The 20,736-nt window shown below is 43.1% G+C and overlaps 1 protein-coding gene across 1 annotated transcript in view; it reads right to left on the bottom strand.

The window, feature by feature from the left end:
- Positions 1-4,556: 4,556 nt before the first annotated feature.
- The window catches only part of PDLIM1 (PDZ and LIM domain 1), a 41,590-nt gene continuing 25,410 nt past the window's right edge, over positions 4,557-20,736 (bottom strand). The window contains exons 5-7 of the mRNA XM_004456935.5: positions 12,193-12,344; positions 5,481-5,598; positions 4,557-5,098 (exon numbers count right to left, since the gene is read on the bottom strand). Of these exons, the coding sequence (XP_004456992.1) occupies positions 4,912-5,098; positions 5,481-5,598; positions 12,193-12,344 (457 nt within the window). The 3' untranslated portion in view covers positions 4,557-4,911. The remainder of the gene's footprint in view (positions 5,099-5,480; positions 5,599-12,192; positions 12,345-20,736) is intronic.

The following is a 20,736-nucleotide window of genomic DNA, read 5'->3' as shown; positions in this document are numbered from 1 at the left end:
AAGATTAAGGGTATACAACTCTCTCAAGGGGATTTGAGGCAGGATAAAAGAGGGACCTAAGGAAGAAGGGGACAGAAAACCTAATAAGCTTGGTAAGAGAAACTGAGGCAATGGCCTGCTGGCTTACATCAACCACTGACTCACACAAACAAGTTAAGAAGGGGCAATTTACAAAGACACCCCTGCAGCATACAGCATACACACTCAAGGGCTGCATTATCAGAAGGCAGCCAGCAACATCATTACATGGCAGGAGAGAGCAAAGGGGCAAGAGGGACACTACCACCACTACCCACCCATTTTCAGGTTACCTCACATCTCATGGACAGTGACCAGAGGTCAATCGCCATTGGTCAACATGTCCTGCAGAGTTCATGGACAGCAGGCAGAAGCCAGTCACCATCAGAGAGCAAACCCCACACCCCTAAGCAAATCAAACCACCCAAAAGATTTCCCTTGCTTACTCTCAAGGTATGCCAATCAGCACAGAGCCTGGAGTCCTGTACCCCCATAAAACAGGGGACCCCAGGGCAGACTTCACATTTCTCTCCCTGAGAATGCCCACTCTGAACTCTGAGGGTGTACTTTTGTTCTCTTACTTTACCCCCTCCCCCTAGTAAATTCTCCACTTGCTTAATTAATTTGTGGCTCATCCTTGAATTCTTTCTTACAACAATGCCAAGAACCCAGACACCGACTCTGATAACAGTAGGGCTACAGTTCATCCCCTCAGATTAATCATATATATTAACACAAGGGAATAGAATATTTAAGTTTTGCAAATGTGCTTTAACAACTCTGTCTAAAAAATATATTCTTGCTTTCTATTTGAATTAGTCAGCCAAAGGGGTACTGATGCAAAATATCAGAAATCAATTGGCTTTTTTATAAAGAGTATTTTTTTCAGGGTAGCTTACAATTGCCAGGCCATTAAACATAGTTACTTCCCTCACCAAAGTCTATTGCCATGTATTAGAGCAAGATGACTGCCAATGTCTGCCAGGGTTCAGGTTTCCTGGGTTCCTCTTTTCTTGGGGCTTGTTTCTCTCCAGGCTCAGCTGCTCTGCTCTCTCCACAAGGCCAGCTGTAGACTATTAGGTGACTGGCTCTGTCTCTCTCCCCAGGGCTCAGTTCTCTGGGTTCAGCTGCTCTGCTTCTCTGTGTGCTTACTTCCTGGGCTCCAGCTCAAAAATCCAACTCTGTCTTTTGCCATGTCTTTTCTCTGTGAGTACCCAACCACCAAGGGGGCAGGGATGCAAAGTCCTACTGATGTGGCTCAATCAAAGCCTTAATCATTATTTAATCAAGTAAACCTCTGAATCCAATATAATTTAATATGCCCGGAGGAGCAGACTAGTTTACAAAAGTAATCCAGTATCTATTTTGGAATTCATAAACAATATCAAACTGCTACACTATTCAATGCCTCTAATAGTGAAAGCCAGTCCTTACTACCACCAGTGAGGTAAGAAAGTGGTAACTAGATGCCGCCCTGACCAATATTTTCTGTCCTGGGGTGAGAGATCAAGACACCTCTTCACTTTTAAATTGTCATATGATCATTCCCTAGCTCCGGATGGAGGACTTACTCCTTTGAGCCTCTCCTTCAACTCAGGGAAACCCAGAACGGCTCAGAAATTTGGGAGAGATTCACCAACAAAGGGCAGAAACCACAGCTGGTAAAATTTAGATTATGTTTAACATTGTCCTCAATAGAAAATAAAAGGGAAGGAGAAAATCCTTTTGAAAATCCTTTTGTCTTTGATCATTCTGTTTTCTAAACAAAGGTCTCATGTGAGTTAAGAGTCCTCCTGATTTTGGCAAGAAGATAAAGACCCAGAGAAATAGAAAGTGGCTGAGAAAGTTCACCATCGTGCAAACCAAAGAAAGTAGCAGCTCAAGAAACCCGGGTAAGCAGTGATGGAAATGCAACCCAGTGGATGGGTGGATGAGGACCAGAGCAGGCCCTCAGGTTTGGCTAGGAGGAAGCAACAGAGAGCCTTCAAAAAATGCAGTCCTAGTGCAGGTGGGGTCAGAGCATGAGTAAGAAAGCTAGAATGCAGGGTGGTCAGAAGAAATTTGGTAGATGTGTAGGACCAAGGAAAAAGAATATGATACTTAGAAGGGAAGCAGAATCCAAGATGATGTTGTTTAAGGTGGGTGAGAGGTGTGCTGTCCAAAATGGTGGCACCTAGCCACATGTGCTATTGAGCCCTTGAAACATGGCTCATGCCACAAGTTGAAATAATATTTTGGATATATTGGGTTAAATAAAATATATTACTAAAATTAATTTACCAGTTTTTCTTTTTTATTTGGCTACTAGGAATTTTTAATTACATCTGTGTCCTATTTTGACTGGACAGTGATGAAGCATTCCTTTATGCATTCAATCACTGATATTTGTAGACTATCTCTGCCACTTGTGAGGCACTGAGCTTGGTGCTGAGGACACAGAACTGAAAAGAACTGAAGGTTGGCTCTCATGGGGGCTTCGTTCTTTTCAAGAGACATGTGATTACTGCCTTGTGGGATTTGTGGACTGAGCACCAGGGAGGTATGCCTGGGATTATGCAAGCATAGGAGAGCCACATGCAAGTCATGCTGGACAATCAGAGAAACCTGTCTACAGGCAGAGATGCGTGGGCTTAAGTCTGAAAGACAACAGATGGTAACTGAATTTAGAAGTGGAGGAAGAGCATTCTAAGTTAGAGAGAAGAGCTGGAACAGAATGCCTGGCTCTGGCTGAGTTACTTCTCTTTAGGAAATTATCCACAAGCTTAGTAATTAAAGACGTAATTGAAGCAGGTCAGATCAGAGATAGTCCAGTATGTTCCTTCCATTCTGCCTTCATTTCAGAGTATGCATGGGGGTGGGGGGTGGGGAAGGGGGCAGGGATCAGTGAAATATGGTAATCAAGTACAAGAAACAGGTCAAATGTTATTCTTGGCAGGAAATAATTTTATAAACCAAATCCTGGAAAAAAAAAAATGGGGGTACTTAACTGCCTTATGCAACCTGCATTCAGGGATGGTGATGCCATCATCCTGTTTCATTGTCAGCAACTGAATTAGCCAAGGACGCTATGGGTAAAAGTAAGAGAGGTCACTTTGGTACCTGGCTTCCAATAGCTGTGAGGCACCTGCATATAAAGCCCACTTCTAAGAAGTAACACTATAGCTGAACAAGATGAACATCAAACACTCAACTGGCACATTATCTAAGGAGAAAGATTAGAGCAAGTTCTAAGAATCTCTTACACGTCCATCCCATTCCAATCAATAAACCTGAATCACAGGTGTTACTAGTTTTTCAAATTCATCAAACTTGCCAGTGGTTCTGAGAGCTTTCATTTTATGTTGATGTCCCAGAATTGCAAAGTTTAAGCCACCTTGCATTTTTGAATCTTAAAAACAGATGGGGTTTAATGTAAAGGCTAATAAATTGCAACAAAACAAAAAATTCTAGAGCTTTAACATTGTTATGTTCTACCTGAAAGGTTTCAAGCTCAGGGTTTTGTAGCACTAGAACTGCCCATGTGTAAACTGTCGAGTGTTCTAGTTGCAGAGATCCCAGCAGATAGTGCTAGATATAAAATTCTAGCACTGTTGTCCAACCATTAGAGCGGGGGTTCTTAACCTTTTTTGTTCCACAGACCCCTTTGCCAGTAAGGTGAAAACCAGACTCCTTACTAATTCCATACTATACTGTGTATTATTTAATAAATATATCATACCTGCACCAATGAGTCCCCAGAAAAATGGTTTTTTTGAATTTCAATTCAAGCTCCCAGACCCCTTGTTAAAAACCCCTGGACTTAGAGCAAGCACTAAGACGTGAGTTCCTTCATCCATATAAGCCTTAAATAGTACCCCCTAGCGGTGAAAACTTTGGACAGGTTGATGATTTGCCCCTTTGGAGAAAGTGGTGTGGGCTGGAGTGCCCTATCTACATTTCTTTACCATAGTTGAGTCTCAGTCTCTCGAATGGGGGCACCACTGCTTTGAGCAAATGACTCCATCTGGAATTAGTCACTAGAGATGGCCTATGGTGACGTCAGGTCCATGGCTCAGGCTCCTCAACAGGCAGGATTTCCAGTCTTCTGTGAACAGGAGGCATTTACCATTGCCCTGAGCTCTCTGCAGGTTGAGTGCCACTGGCCATGTCTCTGGAGTTTGTTTCCCTTCACAAAGGAGAGGGAGTTGTGATGACAGCAACCAGCCTGGAGAGGGACTTGCCAGGAAATATTTTACAGTCTCCTGGTAAAGCGTCCCATCTATCATTTGAGAAGCTTTTGTTTCTTCCAATAATCCCCAGAACAGCCAGGTGTGAAGAAAACATCATTTCATTAAAAGATGACCAAGTATCTCACGTTAGCTACAAAGAAATATAAGAACATGGCTCATTCAGAGGCCAGTTTTCTCACACCTGGGCTTTAAAAGGCTTACAAATCTCAGAGAAGGAAATAACCTCAAGCAAGAGTAGGGCCTCAGAAATCCCATCAGGTTTGAGGCAGGGAAAAAGGACAAATGGTCCAATAATAATACATCACACTATTTGGAGTCTGTAAATTTATTTAGTAAAAACGAAATCAATCTCAGACATTAAATTCCATTTGGTTCAAATTTAGCTGATGTCCATTTGCAATAGAGAAGAACTGGGGCAAGGAGGAGCTACGGTGATGCAGGCCAGAGGACATCAAACCAAACAATCTCCTGTTAGTTGTACAAGCAGGCACCACACAGCCAGTGTGAGTCATTTAGCAGAGGCTGGAGGACTCAACCTTTAGTAAGAAGAGGTTAAACCAAGGAAAGCACAGAGCTTTCAAGAGAGAAGAAGGCCAGAACATTTAGAGGACAAACCACAGCAGGAACCTGCTGGAGATCAGTGGTCAGGGCAGCCCTCCCTGCTTCATTTGGGGAACACGGTGACCACGTCGTAGCCCTCAGGGGGCGTGACCCTCTCTCGGGCATGCTTCTCACAGTAGATTTGATCCTCCACAAAGAAATGGCCCTTCTGTTTCAGGTTAGTGCCACAGTCGGTGCACACATAACACTCAGGGTGGCGGTGACAGTCCCGGAGCTTCACAAAGACGCCGCTGCGGGAGGGAAGGGGGAAAGGCTCTCCGTTAGTGACAAGCTCCTGCAGGCAGCACCAAGGTTCTACTCGAGTCATGCCTGGGCAGGCCGGAGAGGCCTGTCGGAGGGTGGAGCTGCACTCCCAACTGGCCTTCAGCCCTAACAGGACTTACTCTTGAAGCCCCCAGAGAAGCCCCTCCTACTTCCACAGAGCAGCCCTGCTCGCTCTGTCACACATGTTCACAACCTTCTCCTCCTGGCTTGGCAGCACGCAACCCACCCGACCTCCTCTCTCCATTTTTCCCAGCAGGACTTTTCTCCTTCATACCCAAATCACTTCCCACATTTTCATGGTTGACCCAACCACCAGGACGCCCAAGCACTGGGGAGGCAGGTACTCACACGATGCCAGTGCCACATTTGTCACACATGGGCAGTTTCTGAGCATTTCCAATCGATGCAGCCACTTTGGTGACTGGAGCCTTAACACTTCTGAATCCTGAGGGCTTGTTGGGATCCCCTAAAATGAAGAAAACACTCAGGTTGTCCAGGAAAGGCAGAAGTGAGGAAACATCATTTAGCTCTTTCAGAGTCACAAAATGATCGAGCAAGGTCATGGGCTCTGGAGTCAAACAGGTGTGACTATGTTGTGTGATCCCTCGCAAGTTACTTAAGCTCTCTGATCCTCAGTTTACTTTTCTTAAAACAGGAGATCATTTTTCCCTTCACTGTTATACAAACGGAGGAGAAAATATACATAAAGCCATCTCACAGTACCTGGCACATGGTCAGCCTCAAAAAATGGTAGCTATTAATATTACCATTATTACTATATATTCAGCTGGCTGTGCTTCCACATCATTTTGTTGCTGTTGTTTTTTAACTGTGATATGGCCTACCAGGATTATTGTCATTAGCTAATTTCATGTCTCCCTAACTGGACAGAAAATTCTTGTTTCATTTACTTTTTAATACCACACTGAGCTTTGCACAAGGCTTAGGAAATGAAGGCAGCTCGATAAATACATGAAATGAGTGATGAAATGCCATGGCAAGTACATGATGGTCTGTGCTTTGGCACAAGAAACTAGAGAAGTCTCTATGCCAGTGATGGTTTTGAATGGGCATCTGGCCAGACCCTACCCCAGACCTGTTGAACCAATATTTCCAGGTGCTGGAACCCCAGGAGATATTGTTCTATACCTATGGCCAAAACCTATTTGTTCAGACCAAAGCAGCTGTTCTCAAACATTATGCATCAAAATCACTTGGAGGACTATTAAAACAGATTGCTGGGCCTCACCCCTAGAGTTTCTGATTGTGTAGGTCTAGGGTAGGACCCAAGAATTTGCATTTCTAATAAGCTCCCAGGTGCTGCTGATGGTGCTGGTCCTGGAATGAGCCCTTGGGAACCACTGGACCAGAGCAAGGAAATGGCTTTCTGTATGAGGAGAGGGTCATCCCATAACTGCTGCCAAGCTGGGCAGTCCTGGGGCTGACAGATGTGGGCCCTGGCTCTCTTGCCCTTTTACAAAATGAGTCTCTATATGTTGAGCAGTGCATTTGAACCAAAAATTGAGACATATGTTCAGACAAGGGGTATGGGTTGTGTAGCAGATTTTATCCACAGTTACCCAAACCCTCTCCACCCTTGCCATACTTCCCTTGAAATCTGTGGTTCTCAACTGGAGGTGTTTTTGCCCAGTAGGGAGCATTTTTGATTGTCACAACTTGGTGGGGGAAAGGGGCTACTAGCCTCTAGTGGGTAGAGACCAGGGATGCTGTTACACATCCTAAAATGCACAAGACAGTCCCACAACCAGCTGCCAATATGTCAGTAGTACTGAGGATGAGAAACCCTGCTCGAGGTAGAGTACACACCTCCATCCCACTAACTGTGGGTCTGGCCACATGACTTTCCAGTGGAACATGATGTGAGCTACATCCAATCACTTGTGCAGTTTGGCCCTGTCTGCATGTACCTTCTGCCCTCTGCCATGGGAACAGCACACCCCATATGGTGGCTGCTCCCTCCACTTGGCTCCTAGAATTAGAAGACATGTGGTTCCACGCCCAGCCCGTCAAGCCCCATGAAGTCACAGTTGGCCAGCAGCTCTCACATAACACGAGCAAGGAATGGATTTGTTGTTACAAGCCACTGCTGACTAACACAGTGGGAGAGTAGCTTAAGTTGTAGTTTAAGGTATGCTGCTCGCTTATGGGGAAAAACAAGCACCCTGGGACTTACAACAACCTTATCATGGGTGTTCATGGCACAGCCTCCCAGGTTTCCCCTGAACAATGCTGGGAACTCCCTGCACTGGTTCCAGATGTCTATCTGGCAACACATGAGAGGGAGCAGAAATTAGGAAGCTCCAGGTTTTCCACTGTTCTAAGTTGTGACATATGATGGTGCAACCAGACTACAAATTCTAGAAGAAGGTTTGCTTCTGCCCCATCAGCAGACACAGAGAAATCCCCAAGGCGCTTGGGTTATCCAAGGCACCTTTTTCTGTCCTTCCCAAATATTCTTTCCCTCCTTGGCCACAGCCCCAATTTTGTTAATTACAGGTGGTTGTGGGTGTTGTGTTTTTTTTGCATGAATTTTTATTTTTAAAATATCACCTTAGAATATTATAAATCTTAATTACTGAGATTTTTGGTGCCGCCTGAAATTTTGTACCTGAGGTGAGGGCCTTGCTCACCTCGCCCTAATCCTGGCCCTGCCTAGAGGGTTGAGGGATGGGCTTGGGTGTGAGGCTTCTCCAAGTATCCTGCTTCTGTCCAAACAGGCCCTCTCAGGTGACGGCTGACGGCCCTGGAGCCCCTTGCTGCCTACTCCCTAGGAAAAGAAGGGTACAGCCGAGCAACTTGGGGACCTGCCCAACAAGGTCAGGGTCCCTTGTGTGAAGAGAGTCTAGGACTCCCACCCAAAACTCACAATAGAGTAGCAGGGCAGCACCTCAGGACCGCCTTCAATTCTTAATGTCACAGGACAAAGACAGCATCCTGGGGCCAAGTGAGCTGCTTTTCACATAAATCAGTCAGCAAACAACTGCCAGGAAAGGGGGGGATGCAGGAGGGTGAAAGGAGAGAAGCCGAGGAGGGAAATAAGAGCCCCATGTGTCAGAAGAATCCACATCACCTTCTGGAATGAAGAGTGAACACCACATAGATGGACGCGGCTGGGGCAGAGGCTGCTTGTCCAACCCAATTCCAACCCTGCAGCACCACCTGCTGGCTCAATTTATCTCTCATTCAACCAATACAGCAAATTTAAAGAAATTCTTCCTTTCCTCTCAACTGGTTTACAGTGAAAATAGGAGCTCCCAATTTCCCTTCTCCAGTCCATTCTATATATCAAAGCTTTAAAAAAAAATGAGTTAAATAAAGCTCAGCTTTTTTCCTATCCACTCCACTGCTCATCAGCCTTCCATGGCTCACCACTACCCATAGAATCAGGCTAATGGTCCTTAACTTAGCACCAGACAATCATCCATGATCTGGGAGAGGTTGAGCACCAAGTCTGCAGCAGCAGCCCTCTCCCAAACTCCTGCAGGGAGCTCACTGACTGAGCATTGGCTCTTGCCTAGTACAAGGACAGCTTCCATTAACCCTTTCAACAGTTGTGTGACCTCACTATTGTTAGCCTCACTTGATGTGTGCAGAAATAGGGCTGAGAGAGATGAGCGACTTGACTCAAGTCTCATAACAGGTGAGATGGTGGATGCGGTGCTCTTTCTAAACAGCAGTACTGTTTTCATGAGATGGTGGATGCGGTGCTCTTTCTAAACAGCAGTACTGTTTTCAGAGCCAGAGGCCTTTCTGATTTGATTGCTTTTACTATGTACCAGACAATGCCCTAAAATCTACACATCTCATCTCAAATGAAAACAGGTAGTGATATTCACGTTCCCTTCACAGAGAGCGTTCTGCATGTGGTAGATGTTTGGATGGGATTTATCCTGTTGCATTAGGAGGTACGGGAGAGACTGCAATAAGCATTATTTCCTTCCTTTTTAGGAAAATCCTGGTTTCCTTTGTAGCCAAAAAAACATCCAGCCTAGGAGAGGGAAAACCCTCTAATTCCCAGACTCCCTTGCAACTATGTGTGGCCATGTGATTAAATTGTGGTCAATAATATATAAATGGATTGCAATGAATGTACCTCACTAATGAAGGAGGTGTGGGAGGTGTGGAGAACGGAGCATATGGAACTCCCCTATATTTTTATGTGACGTTTGTATAATCTAAGTATCTTTGAAAAAAATAAAAATAAATAAAATACAAATGGAAGTGGTAGGGGACTTCTGGGAAGGAGAAAGCTGTCTCATCTGAAAGGAGTCACCAATTTGCCCTTTCCCTCTTCTTCCTTCCTGATGCCTGGAAGTGGACATGATGGCTGGAACTCCAGCTGCCAGCTAGAACTATGTGGCAACCTTGAGAATGGCAGCCATGGGCTTAGCTGATGGAGCACAGGATGGAAGAAGCCCAGATCTTGATGAACTAATGGAGCTGCCAACTCTTCATCAGGGCAGCTCAGTGATCTTGGGGCCTTACGTCCTTTTGTGACATGAGGGCATTTGACCAGATGAGCTCTGAAACATTTTTCCTTGTCCTAATTCATATGGGGTGGGCTTTTACTCTCTTTAGTTAAGGGTTCCACACCAACTTAGAGTAGAATAAGTTGTATTTCCTCAAGCATTTTGACAAAGCTGCCTTCCCCCAGGGTTGGCCCCCGAGTCCTACATCAGTGGGGCTTAATACTAGAACTTAAGAGATGCTAGGGCTCAGTTAATTCCCAACAAGCAAAGGGGGGAAACTGCTGGTAAAACAATACCCTTTTAGCATTAAAAAAAAAAAAAGCACTTTCTTCCTAATTTCCTGTGGATGTAAATTATTACCCTTTCTAAAGAACCCATGCAAATGTGGGGGAAGCAAAGGTATTGGGTATGTGCATTAGAGGAATTTTTAGCTCAGAAAGGACTCCCCAGGAAGCTGAATCTGCAGCCGGGGGCTTAGGAGGTAGGTAACTCTTCCACAGGTGCTCTAACCCTCATGGCTCCCCAGAGCACACCACCAATTCCTTTGAAGCCTGACACAGGTGGGTCTCTCCCTGTCAGAAACCCCAGATGTATCTCCCAAGTGCAGGGGGCACACAGCGAGAGGAGAGAGCAGCAGAAGGAGCCTGGAAAGGGGCAAAGGCAGAGTGCAGAGGGCTGGGCGTGGTGGGGGACCAGGAGGGGGCCCAAAACCCAACTCTCCAGGGAAGTCTTTAGCAGCCCAGCTGCTCAGGAGACCCACAGGAGGCACCTGTTAACAATAACCTGGGCGGTGGACGAGCAAGGAGGCTGCTGCTCCACAGGTGGCCTCTGAGAGAAGGAGAAAAAAGGCAGCCCTTCTTAAACATTTCCTTGTCACCAACTCCTCACAACATACTATTGCTGTTAAGACACCTTTATGGTTAGCTGCTTGAAAATTAGAAAACAAAATATAAAGTCCATACATCTACAATGCAAAGGCTATCTCCTAAGGCCTGCAGAACCACGCAGGGTGGCCCCAGCTGCCTCGGGCCCCTCGGGCACAGAGCTGGCACCATGGAGAAGCAAGGGCCAACATGGACAGTTTCAAACACAATAATAATTATCAAGGACCTATTCTGCACTGGTCACAGTGATAACTATTTTGCAAGATTTGTGATATTTGAGCCTCACAACAATTTTTGAGGAAAGGATTTTTATCCCCAGTTGACAGAGGAGAAAACAGGCCTGGAGTGATTCAGAGATTCATCTAAGGTCACATGCTGAGGACGTGGCCAAACTGGGGACTCAGACCCTCTAGATGTCACCCCCCCCATGCTAGGGCAAGAACAAAAGGCCCGAAAGTGAAAGCCAGTGCCTGGCCCTCATCCTGCTGCAGATTCATTTTCATTCTGCCTATTGCCGTCCTTGGCCTTCACCCACCACTCGCAAGAATGTGGTCTGTGGGCTCAAGCCACAGGCCAAAGGACAGAACAACAAAATCCCACACAGTCAAGTTCACCCTGATCTCTGCATTCTAATGCACCTGTGAGAGGAAACAGCCAGGTACTGGGCTTCTTAAACAAAGGCCAGAAAGTAAGGTCCGGTCAGGGCCTCTCAATCTTGATCTCACCCTCTTTTGTTAAAAGAGTTTTTAGCATTTCAAAGGCCCACGCCCTGGTCTTTGCTCTTGCACTTCTGGGATTGTTGCTGTTCAATTGAGGAATGTGACAGAGCTCCCAGGCTAGGAATTCAGCACTCCCTCATTTGTAGTATGTTAACTCTAACTACTATGACCATTCCCAATGAATAGCTGAACATTTTTATATACCCTAGAGACATGCCCTGGAGAACTCCCTCCCACTCATGTGTTCCCCATCGATGACACCTCACACCAGTGCTCCTCCCGAGCCACAGGTGAACCACTCTGTGATCCAAAACTTCCTCCAAAACGAAGCCTAATATATTGCCAAATTCAATTAGTAGGAAAATGAAATAGTAATGATAGGTTTAAAGATTAGAAATAGAACACATAATAATTTAGAAAAACCAAAATAAATTGGGGTATTAAAAAATGAAAAACATCATAAAACTTTGTTTTTGACGTTTTTGCCTTCCATCACTGTAACAGGTGTTGCCCTGTATGTACTGTGGCAAGGCAAATCTCTTCCATTCAGACACTTCCTCAGTGTCTACATCCTATTTTTTTTTTAATTTTTAATTTTGTCTTCAAAAAAGTTTTAGATCCCAGTAAAGTCACATATACAATATAGGGGACTCCCATATACCCAACATCAAACCCTTTTCCCCATTCCCCAGCAATGATCTTTTTACATGTGGATGTTGATGAAAGCATTTATTGTTGTTGGGGGCGGGGAATGATGGTATATGGGAACCTCATATTTTTAATGTAACATTTTGTGTAATCTATGTATCCTTAAAAAAAAAAGACAAAACAGAAAAAGGCCCATGCAGTTCACAGCACTCAGTGCTCTTTCCTCCCACTCCCAGCAGTGCTCACCTGTGTTTTAGAATAGCTGACCCTCACCCCAGACCTTGAACAAGACCGTCTGCCCACACCCCGGGCTGATTACCTTTCTCCTCAGACTCCAGAATTTCCTGTAAAACCAGGAATGAAGTGGACTGCTTCGGGGGCTCGTTTAACTCCTGTTTCTCCTGAAGCATCTTGTAAACTTCAGAGTCTTTGTCTATGAGGAGGCCGCCTGGAGACTGAGAATGGTTTAAGCTGTAAAGAATGTTTGGAAATTCATTAGGACACGCCGGAAGTTAAGAGAAAATTCCCCAGGCACCCCCTCCAAAGCGAAGGCACTCCTGAATAAAGGAGAGGCAGAAATTATCCCAGTGGGCAAAGTCCTCCCTTAACTCACAGACCTTCTGCCAAGATTGTGAGTGATATTTGCAGTCTGGCTGCTTCTTCAATGCAATAAGAGGCTATTTCTCCAAATAGTTTGAGTAATTCAATTACTTTTTGGCCTAATCCCATGGAATGGGAATGATTTACTTCTTTTCAAACCACATAAACAACATACATCAAGAGAAAATTTACAGGAGAGAAAATAACCCCATGCTGACCACTAAAGACTCAGCTGGGTCCCCTCAGCACTGGCCACATGCATTCCAGGTACAGAGCAGAATCAGTGTTCTTTATTCCTGATTATATCAAAAAGCTTTCCATGTCCCTATAAATTCCTTCTAATTCTCATCACAAGGAGCTTCGGTCTCCTCACCTATACACCGAGGTGACAGTACACAGTCACTCTGCTGGACGGGCAGGAACAGGGCCCTCAGCTCAGCCCAGGGTTCAGGCAAGCCAGGCCATGCCTCCCACACCTTCCTTCCATCATTGTGCGTTTCCCAGAACAGGATAATGAGAGGACAATGTCCTGGGAGCATCTTTCCACCTGGGCTCCATTTTCCTGGTGGAGGAGGCCATTGCTACCTAGTCTCAAGGAAGCCCGAGTGTGGAAGGGAACTGGAATTCACTCGGGTCACCTCTCAGTTCTGTCCTGAATCCAATTCCTTTTCACCATCCCCACTTCCACCCATGTGTCCAAGCCATGCCCTTGCTCATCAGCTTGAATGAATGAAAAGGCTGTGGAACTTATACCCCTGCTCCCATTCTCCCACCCAGGACAGACTCATTGTTGACCAAAGGTCAGAGGGATTTTTTTTTTTTCATTTAAAAAACTTATTGAAATATATCACTCACATATAAACACACATAAACAAAAAGTGTATAGTAAAAGTTGTGAACTTACAAAACAAACATGCATAATATCATACAGGGGTCCCCTACATCAACCAACTTCCAACACCTTGCATTATAATGAGACATTTGTTACAAATTATGAAAGGACATTGCCAAAATATTACTACTAACTATAGCCCATGTCTCATATATAGTGTATTTCCCCCCAATCCACTTTATTATTTTTTAAGTATATTTTTACTACAGAAATAGTGAACTTACGAAAAAATCATGCTCATGTGCTGAATGCCCATACAATACTCCTTCATCAGCACACCACACCATAATGGAACATTTGTTACAGACTGTGAGATAATATCATCATACTATTACCACCAGTCATGGTCCATAGCATACATTCAGCACACTTTTTTTAATCAACACAGTACATCTTTGGCATAGATGCATGAATATTACCATTGCTGTTAGCAATAGTCCACAGGTCACTCCAGTTTTATTTTTCCCATGCTCCTCCACATTCCCACTACCCTGCAATAGTGATGTATATCTGCTCTAGCTCACAAAGGACACTCTTGCATCTGTACCATCAACCACAATTCTCATCCACCTGACAGAGTGATATTTTAAATGCATGAGTCAGACTGTACCAGCCCATGGTTCATTGTATTCCTGGCTAATTCAGAACCAAATCTTTACCATTTTAATAACAAAGTAGAAATTTAATCAGATGCAACTCCTTTACAGTAAAGGTACATTACAACAAGTAGAATGATCCTAAAAGATGCAGCACCAGCTTTCCACTCCAATCACATCCCTGTCACCCCTTGCTCCCTCTGCTTTCATCATTCCAGCCTTCCTGGTGTTTCTGGCACACAGGGAGCACATGCCAGCCTCAGAGCCTTGGGACTTACTGCTCCCTCTGCCTGGAAGGCCCTCTGCCCACAAAGTCCCATGGCTCCCCCTCTTCTCTGAGGCCTCTGCTCCAATGCCATTCCTCAGAGGGGGCTTCCTTGACCCCCAACTTTAAACAACCCACTCCATCTCCGTAACTCTCCAGTCCCTTACTCTACTGAAGCTTTCTTCCATATTATTTATCATCTTCTTATCCTGTGTCATACTTGTATTTCTTTATTATCTGTCACCCCCTAGAGGTAAGTCCCTGTGGGTAGGGACTTCATTCACCATTTTACTCCCACCCCTGGATCAGTCCCTGACACATGGTCAAAGCTTGGCAGATACTGGGTAAGTGAATGAAACCTGTGAGCAGATCAGTCCCTCTTTTCTCCTTGCTCCCCTCCCTGCTCCTGTGGGTTCACAGGGATCCTCCAGGGCAGCGGGACCTCCAAGGTGCAGGGGGAACAGGCAGCCCACCCTCCTGGGCCCTGGATTCCCCTCCTTCCTCTCAGCCTCAGTTGTGGGACTATGTATTCAGTGGGGTCAAATAGCACACATCAGATGAATCGGTACAATTTATAGATGTAGAAAGGGAGGCTTGTATAATTAATCAATTTTGTCATCTGTAGTTTGTAAATAACCAAGCTGCCTCCCAGGTTTAAGGATGCAGTCAATGGCTGAAATGGTTTTTCCCAGCAAATCTAACCAGCCTCTCTTTAGGGCTGAAGCCACTTTTACAAATGCAAATGAATTACATGAATTATGCTTATGCACTCATTTTCCACCATTCCATTTTAAAAAGAAAACTGATGCATATGTTTCCCCATATAACTCTCCCCAGGTCAGATCTCCCTGCTTCTGTCTGACTCTCTCTCTCTCTCTCTCTCTCTCTCTCCCATTTCTCCCTCTCTCCCTCCCCATTTCTCCCTCTCTCCCTCTCTGGGGCTCTGTCTCTGCCTCCTGGGGCACTTTAAGCACATCACCCTGGTCACCAGCTGGAAGTAGAGCCAATCAGATCTGTCTTTTCATTCCAGCCATGTTCTCAGGACAGGGCATAGCCCCCAACAGTGATGTGCTTTGCTGCCACCAGGGAAGGTCAATGGTTAAGAAGAAAGAACCAATGGCTCCATCAGCTGGTCCTTCCTGCTGGCTGCAGCATCCCCACCCTGCCCACACCTGCTCTGTCTTTGCTCTCTCCCTCCTACCTGCCCTGGCTGCAAATGCCAGAATGCCTCCAAAATGTTTAGCCAGCAGGGAACTGTGGGTGCCCCCTCAAGGCAGGTGACAGGGCCACCCAGGGAAGTTGTTTTAACCAAGCCCATACCCCCCCCTTCCTCTGGTCCACCTTTTGAGCCCCGTTTTTCAGGCTAAATGCCTGGCTCTTTCTTTGGGTCTTGCTTTCAAAACTTGTCCTATAATAAATGTATTACGTTATTTTTTATGAATATTTTTCCTATTACACTTATAACTATTTTAAAATCAAGATCAGAACCATGGAATGTTCTTGGGAGGGATCCTTCATCTTCTTTAGTGGATGTTATGTCTGGAAGCCACCAAGGGAATTCTAAAAATGACAAAGTCCAAACCACAAGGTCATCATGTATTCCTCTAGCAAACAACCTTTTAAAGTGTTTCCATGATTTTAAAAAAACAAACACATTTTACTAATTCTGATATAACAATAATATCTTTCTACCAATTGACAATTTATAAAGCATTCTCCATATCCCTCTCCTTATTTGAAGCTCTGGTACACCTAATTCAAAAATAATATCCTAAGCTGCAATGTCTTAAGTTCTTCGACACTAGACTATAAGATACTGACACATAATACCACAATATTGTGAAAAATAAATAAATAATTCTAGAGGAAAAAAACATAATAAGAAATGGAGCAAAAAAAAGCATTCTTGTTTTTATAATATAGTAACAGCAATGAAAGAAAGAACTATACAGTAATACAATTTCAGAAAATGTAATAAGCACGACTGAGAGTCACCAGGAGAAAAAGTTTTAAGGATGGGAAATTGGAAGTAATCTCATTCTTCTGAACTTACCTTTTTCAGTTTAAGTAACAAGACTTTAAACAAATTCAACTCCTTTACATTACACACTTTGTGCTTGATGCTTGAGGTTGAATGTCCACCAGTGACCGAAATGTTTCACATTTTTCCCACTATATTCAGGCCCTGACCTCAAAGGCTCAGAGTAGGAAACAAGGTCCCAGGGATTTTTTAGCCAGTCCACACCCAGCCTGCCTTTAAAGATCCCAGTCGTCTTGGAGAGGGAAGATGCAGCTCCCACAAAACCCATCTCCCAGAAGAGGGTTTTAGAAGCTGTGCCTATGACTTTATGTGACACATAGGTCTGCTCCAGCCAAAAAAGCATTGGGGTGGAGGAGGACAGAAGGTCAAGGAGGACAGAGAACAGCCCACTCCATGGTTCTGGGGCCTGGAACAGCCGAGGAAGTCTACTCCTGCAGAATAATGAAGCAACTACAGTTGGGGCATAAGGAGCTATTTAATTTTTTTTTTTTTAACTTAAGCCTTCACCTGTGGCAGTAATTTAAGTATCTGAATGGATCCCAATGAAAGTGAGGAAGCCATAAGACAAACTTGCCCCTGCTGATACAACTTTAATGGGGTCATTTTCTCACATAGTAAGTGAATTTTCTTCATTAAAACTGTATGGGGGGACAAAGTTTGGGACAGAATTGGGGGTTATTTGAATTACAAGAAGTATCCAGATCAGAAGATGGTCTTTTCATAAAAAATCTTTTCCCCAAACAGGAGGATGAAATAGAAATGTTTTTCCCTAGTCTTCCCACTAAGTAAAACTAAAAACCCTGGACATGATACATAAAACAAACATAAGAAGACTCTGAAAATTGGACAGAGGAAGGCAAACCAGCTAGGGATCCTGGAACCAGAAAAGCATGAGTTAGTGAGTTCTCTGTGTTTTTGTTTTTCCTCCTGAATCTCAGACTTGGAACTAGAGAAGACAGTAGCTTGGATAAGGCAATGGGTACAGACCAAAAAAAAGTCCCAAGAAAAGCCTGCTCTTTCTAGCCAAAGGACCAGAAATGGGGTAGCCTAGCAGGGCAGAAACTTTTAGACAACCCAATCTACTCTAGCGAAAAATCAGAGGAAAAAATGTGGCCATATTCCCACTCATGCCAGAAAAGGGCAAGTAGGTGCCTAGACTTCTACCCTTGTCAGGCTGTAAGCAGGCATCCCAACTACCCTTTTGGGTTGGTGCCAGAAAAAGTCAAGTAGGAAGCCCAGATTTCATCCCCTCCCAGAGATAATCCCCCTTCCACCCTCCCTTGGTATCAGTGGAGACCACTCGATGAGCTTGGAGTTTTACCCCCATCCAGCAGTAATGAGGTGCTCATCCCTCTCTCCACTGTAGTGGTTTCAGATGTGGCCTGGTGGAGAGTCAAGACTGTCAACCACCACTCACCTCAATGGTCTCAGTGGGGTGCTGGTACTCCCACCCTCACCCAGCAGTAACAAGTAAGCTCTGGTAACTTCAGGTGTCAATGGAGGTCAAGCAGGGAAAGTGGACTTCTACCATCACCTGAGAGTAATAAGGCAACACCCCCTCCTGGGTATAGTGTTTTTGGCGGAAAGCAGGGAAAACAGAATGTTTTACTAAGACCCAAAGTTGCATACTAACAAAAATGTCCAAATTTCTATTGAAAACCACTCAACTACCAAGAAACAGGAACATCACGAACTGAATAAACACAATTGATACATGCCAACACCAAGTTGACAGAGTTGGTACAATTACCTGACACAGGTTTTAAAGCAGACATGGTTAAAATGCTTCAATGAGTAATAACAAACATACTTGAAACAAATGATAGATATAGAGCCTCAACAACAAACTAACAAAAAAATAGAAAGTCATAACAAAAAAACAAGAAATAAAGAAGTACCAAATGGAAATTCTAGAACTGAAACATGTAATTAGCAAAATTTTAAAAGAGCTCAGTGGATAGGCTTAGCAGCAGCATAAAGGAAACAGAAGAATCAGTGAATTGAAATTACCCAATCAGAATAACAGAGAGAAATAAACTGAAGAAGGGAGAAAAAAAAAAAAAAAAGAAGAGTGCCTCAGAGCAGTATAATAAAAGAGCTAACATTCATGTCATTGGAATCCCAGAGGTAGAGGAGAAAAAGAGTGAAGCTGAAAAAATACTTCCAAAAATAATGGCTAAAATCTTATTTGGCAAGAGATATAAACTTACAGATTCAAGATGCTGAGCAAACCTCAAACAGGATAAACCCAAAGAAATCCATACCAAGAAACATCATAGTCAAACTTACAAAAATTAAACACAAAGAAAATATCTTGAAAACAGGGAGAGAGAAATGACACCTTACCTACAGGAAAAAAAGCTATTTGAAGGACAGCAATTTTTAAAATCAGAAACCACAGAGGCTAGAGGAAGTAGCACAACATTTTTCAAGTGCTGAAAGACAAGAAAAAAATTGTTAACTCAGAATCCTATATCCAGTGCGAATATCCTTTAGGAATGAAAGACAAATAAAGTCATTCTTAGATAAAGGAAAACAAAAAGAACCTATCACCAGCAGACTTACCCTAAAAGAATGGCTAAAGGAAGTTCTCTAAACAGAAAGGAAATGATAAAAGAAGCAACCTTGAAGCATCAGAAAGGAAGAAAAAAATGCATAACCAAAAATGTGGGTAAAAACAATACTTTCCCTTTTCCTCTTGAGTTTTCTAAATTATGTTTGATGAACAAAGTAAAAATTATAACACTGTCTGATATGGTTTTAAATGTACGTTATAGACTTATTTAAGAAAATTATATTATAAACAGAAGAGTAAAGAGATGTAAAATTCCTATACTGACTGGAACTGTTAAGATGATGATACTAGTAGATTATAAAAATATATATATAGTAATACCTAGAAACTACTGGAAAAGTTAAACATACAAAGAGAATAAAAACCACTATAGATAAATCAAAATGAATTCTGAAAAAAAAAAGTTCAAATAATCCACTGGAAGGTAGGAAAGAGAAAACAGAAACAAAAAAAACAATATGAACAGAAAACAAAAAATAAAATGGCAAACTTAAGCCTTAAGATATCAATAATAACATTAAATGTTAATGGTTATAAACCAATTAAAATTCAGAGATAGGCAGAGTAAATTTTAAAAACATGATGCAAATATATGCTGTCTTTAAAAAAAAACTCATTTTAAATTCATATACGCAAGTAAAAAGTAAAGGAGTGGGAAAACATATAACATGCAAATGTAAACAAAAGGAAAGGAGCAGCTATATTAATACCAAATAATGTGATTTCAAAACAAAGAAATTTATCAGAGACAGAGAGGGACATTACATAATTATAAAAGGTTCAATCTACCAAGAAGATATAGCAATTCTAGATGTGTATGAACCAAACAACAGAGCTGTAAAACATCTGAAGCAAAAATTGATAGAACTGAAAGAAGAGACACAATCATATTTGGAGACTTCAGCATTTTTCCCAGAATAACTGACAGAACTAGCAAAAAATCTGCAAGAATATAGAAGAACTCAACAGTGTCATCAAATAACAGTATCTAAGCAAGATTTATATAACATTCCTCCTAACAGCTGGAGAATACACATGGGCTATATACCAAGACAGATCATATCCTGAGCCATAAAAACTAACCTCAACAAACATTAAAGAATTGAAATTACACAAAGTGTGTTCTCTGACCAAAACAGAATCAAACTAGAAATCAATAATAAAAAGAAAACAAAAAAAAACTCTAATAACTTGCAAATTAAACACTTGCAGTGATGGAAGTGTTCCATACTTTGACTGTTTCAATACCAATATCCTGGTTATCATACTATCCTACAGATTTTCACAGTATTAGCATTGAAGGAAACTGGTAAAGGGTATATGGGATCTCTCTGTATTATTCCCTATAATTACATGAGAATCTAATGTTATCTCAAAATAAAAATTTAATTTAAAAAATCTTTTCTGTGGAGTAAGTATAGCTCAGTTGTTAAGCACCTGCTTTGCATGTCCTGGATTCAATCCCTGGTTCCTCCTAAAAAAAAAAAAGAAAAAAACAACAAAAACATTTCCCCCAATACATGGAGCTGCCCTGGATGGTGCTTCAGGGGCAGTCACCGGACAGTGTAAATCCTCACAGGGCCCACTGGATGGAATGGGGGAGAGTATGGGCCATGATGTGGACCATTGACCATGAGGTGCAGAGGTGCCCAGGGATGTGCTTACCAAGTGCAATGGATGTGTCATGATGATGGGAATGAGTGTTGCTGGGGCGGGGAGAGGTGGGGTGGGGGTGGTGGGGTTGAATGGGACCTCATATATATATATATTTTTTTAATGTAATATTATTACAAAGTCAATAAAAAAAAAAAAAATTTCCCCCAAAAGGTGGAAATTAAGAGCTAACTGGAAACAATGTAGACAAAATTTTAGTACTTGATTTTTATGTTGGTGG

The sequence above is a fragment of the Dasypus novemcinctus genome, chromosome 6 (genome assembly GCF_030445035.2).
Source record: "Dasypus novemcinctus isolate mDasNov1 chromosome 6, mDasNov1.1.hap2, whole genome shotgun sequence".
Taxonomy (NCBI): Eukaryota; Metazoa; Chordata; class Mammalia; order Cingulata; family Dasypodidae; genus Dasypus; species Dasypus novemcinctus.
This window is presented reverse-complemented; position numbering and strand designations above follow the sequence as displayed.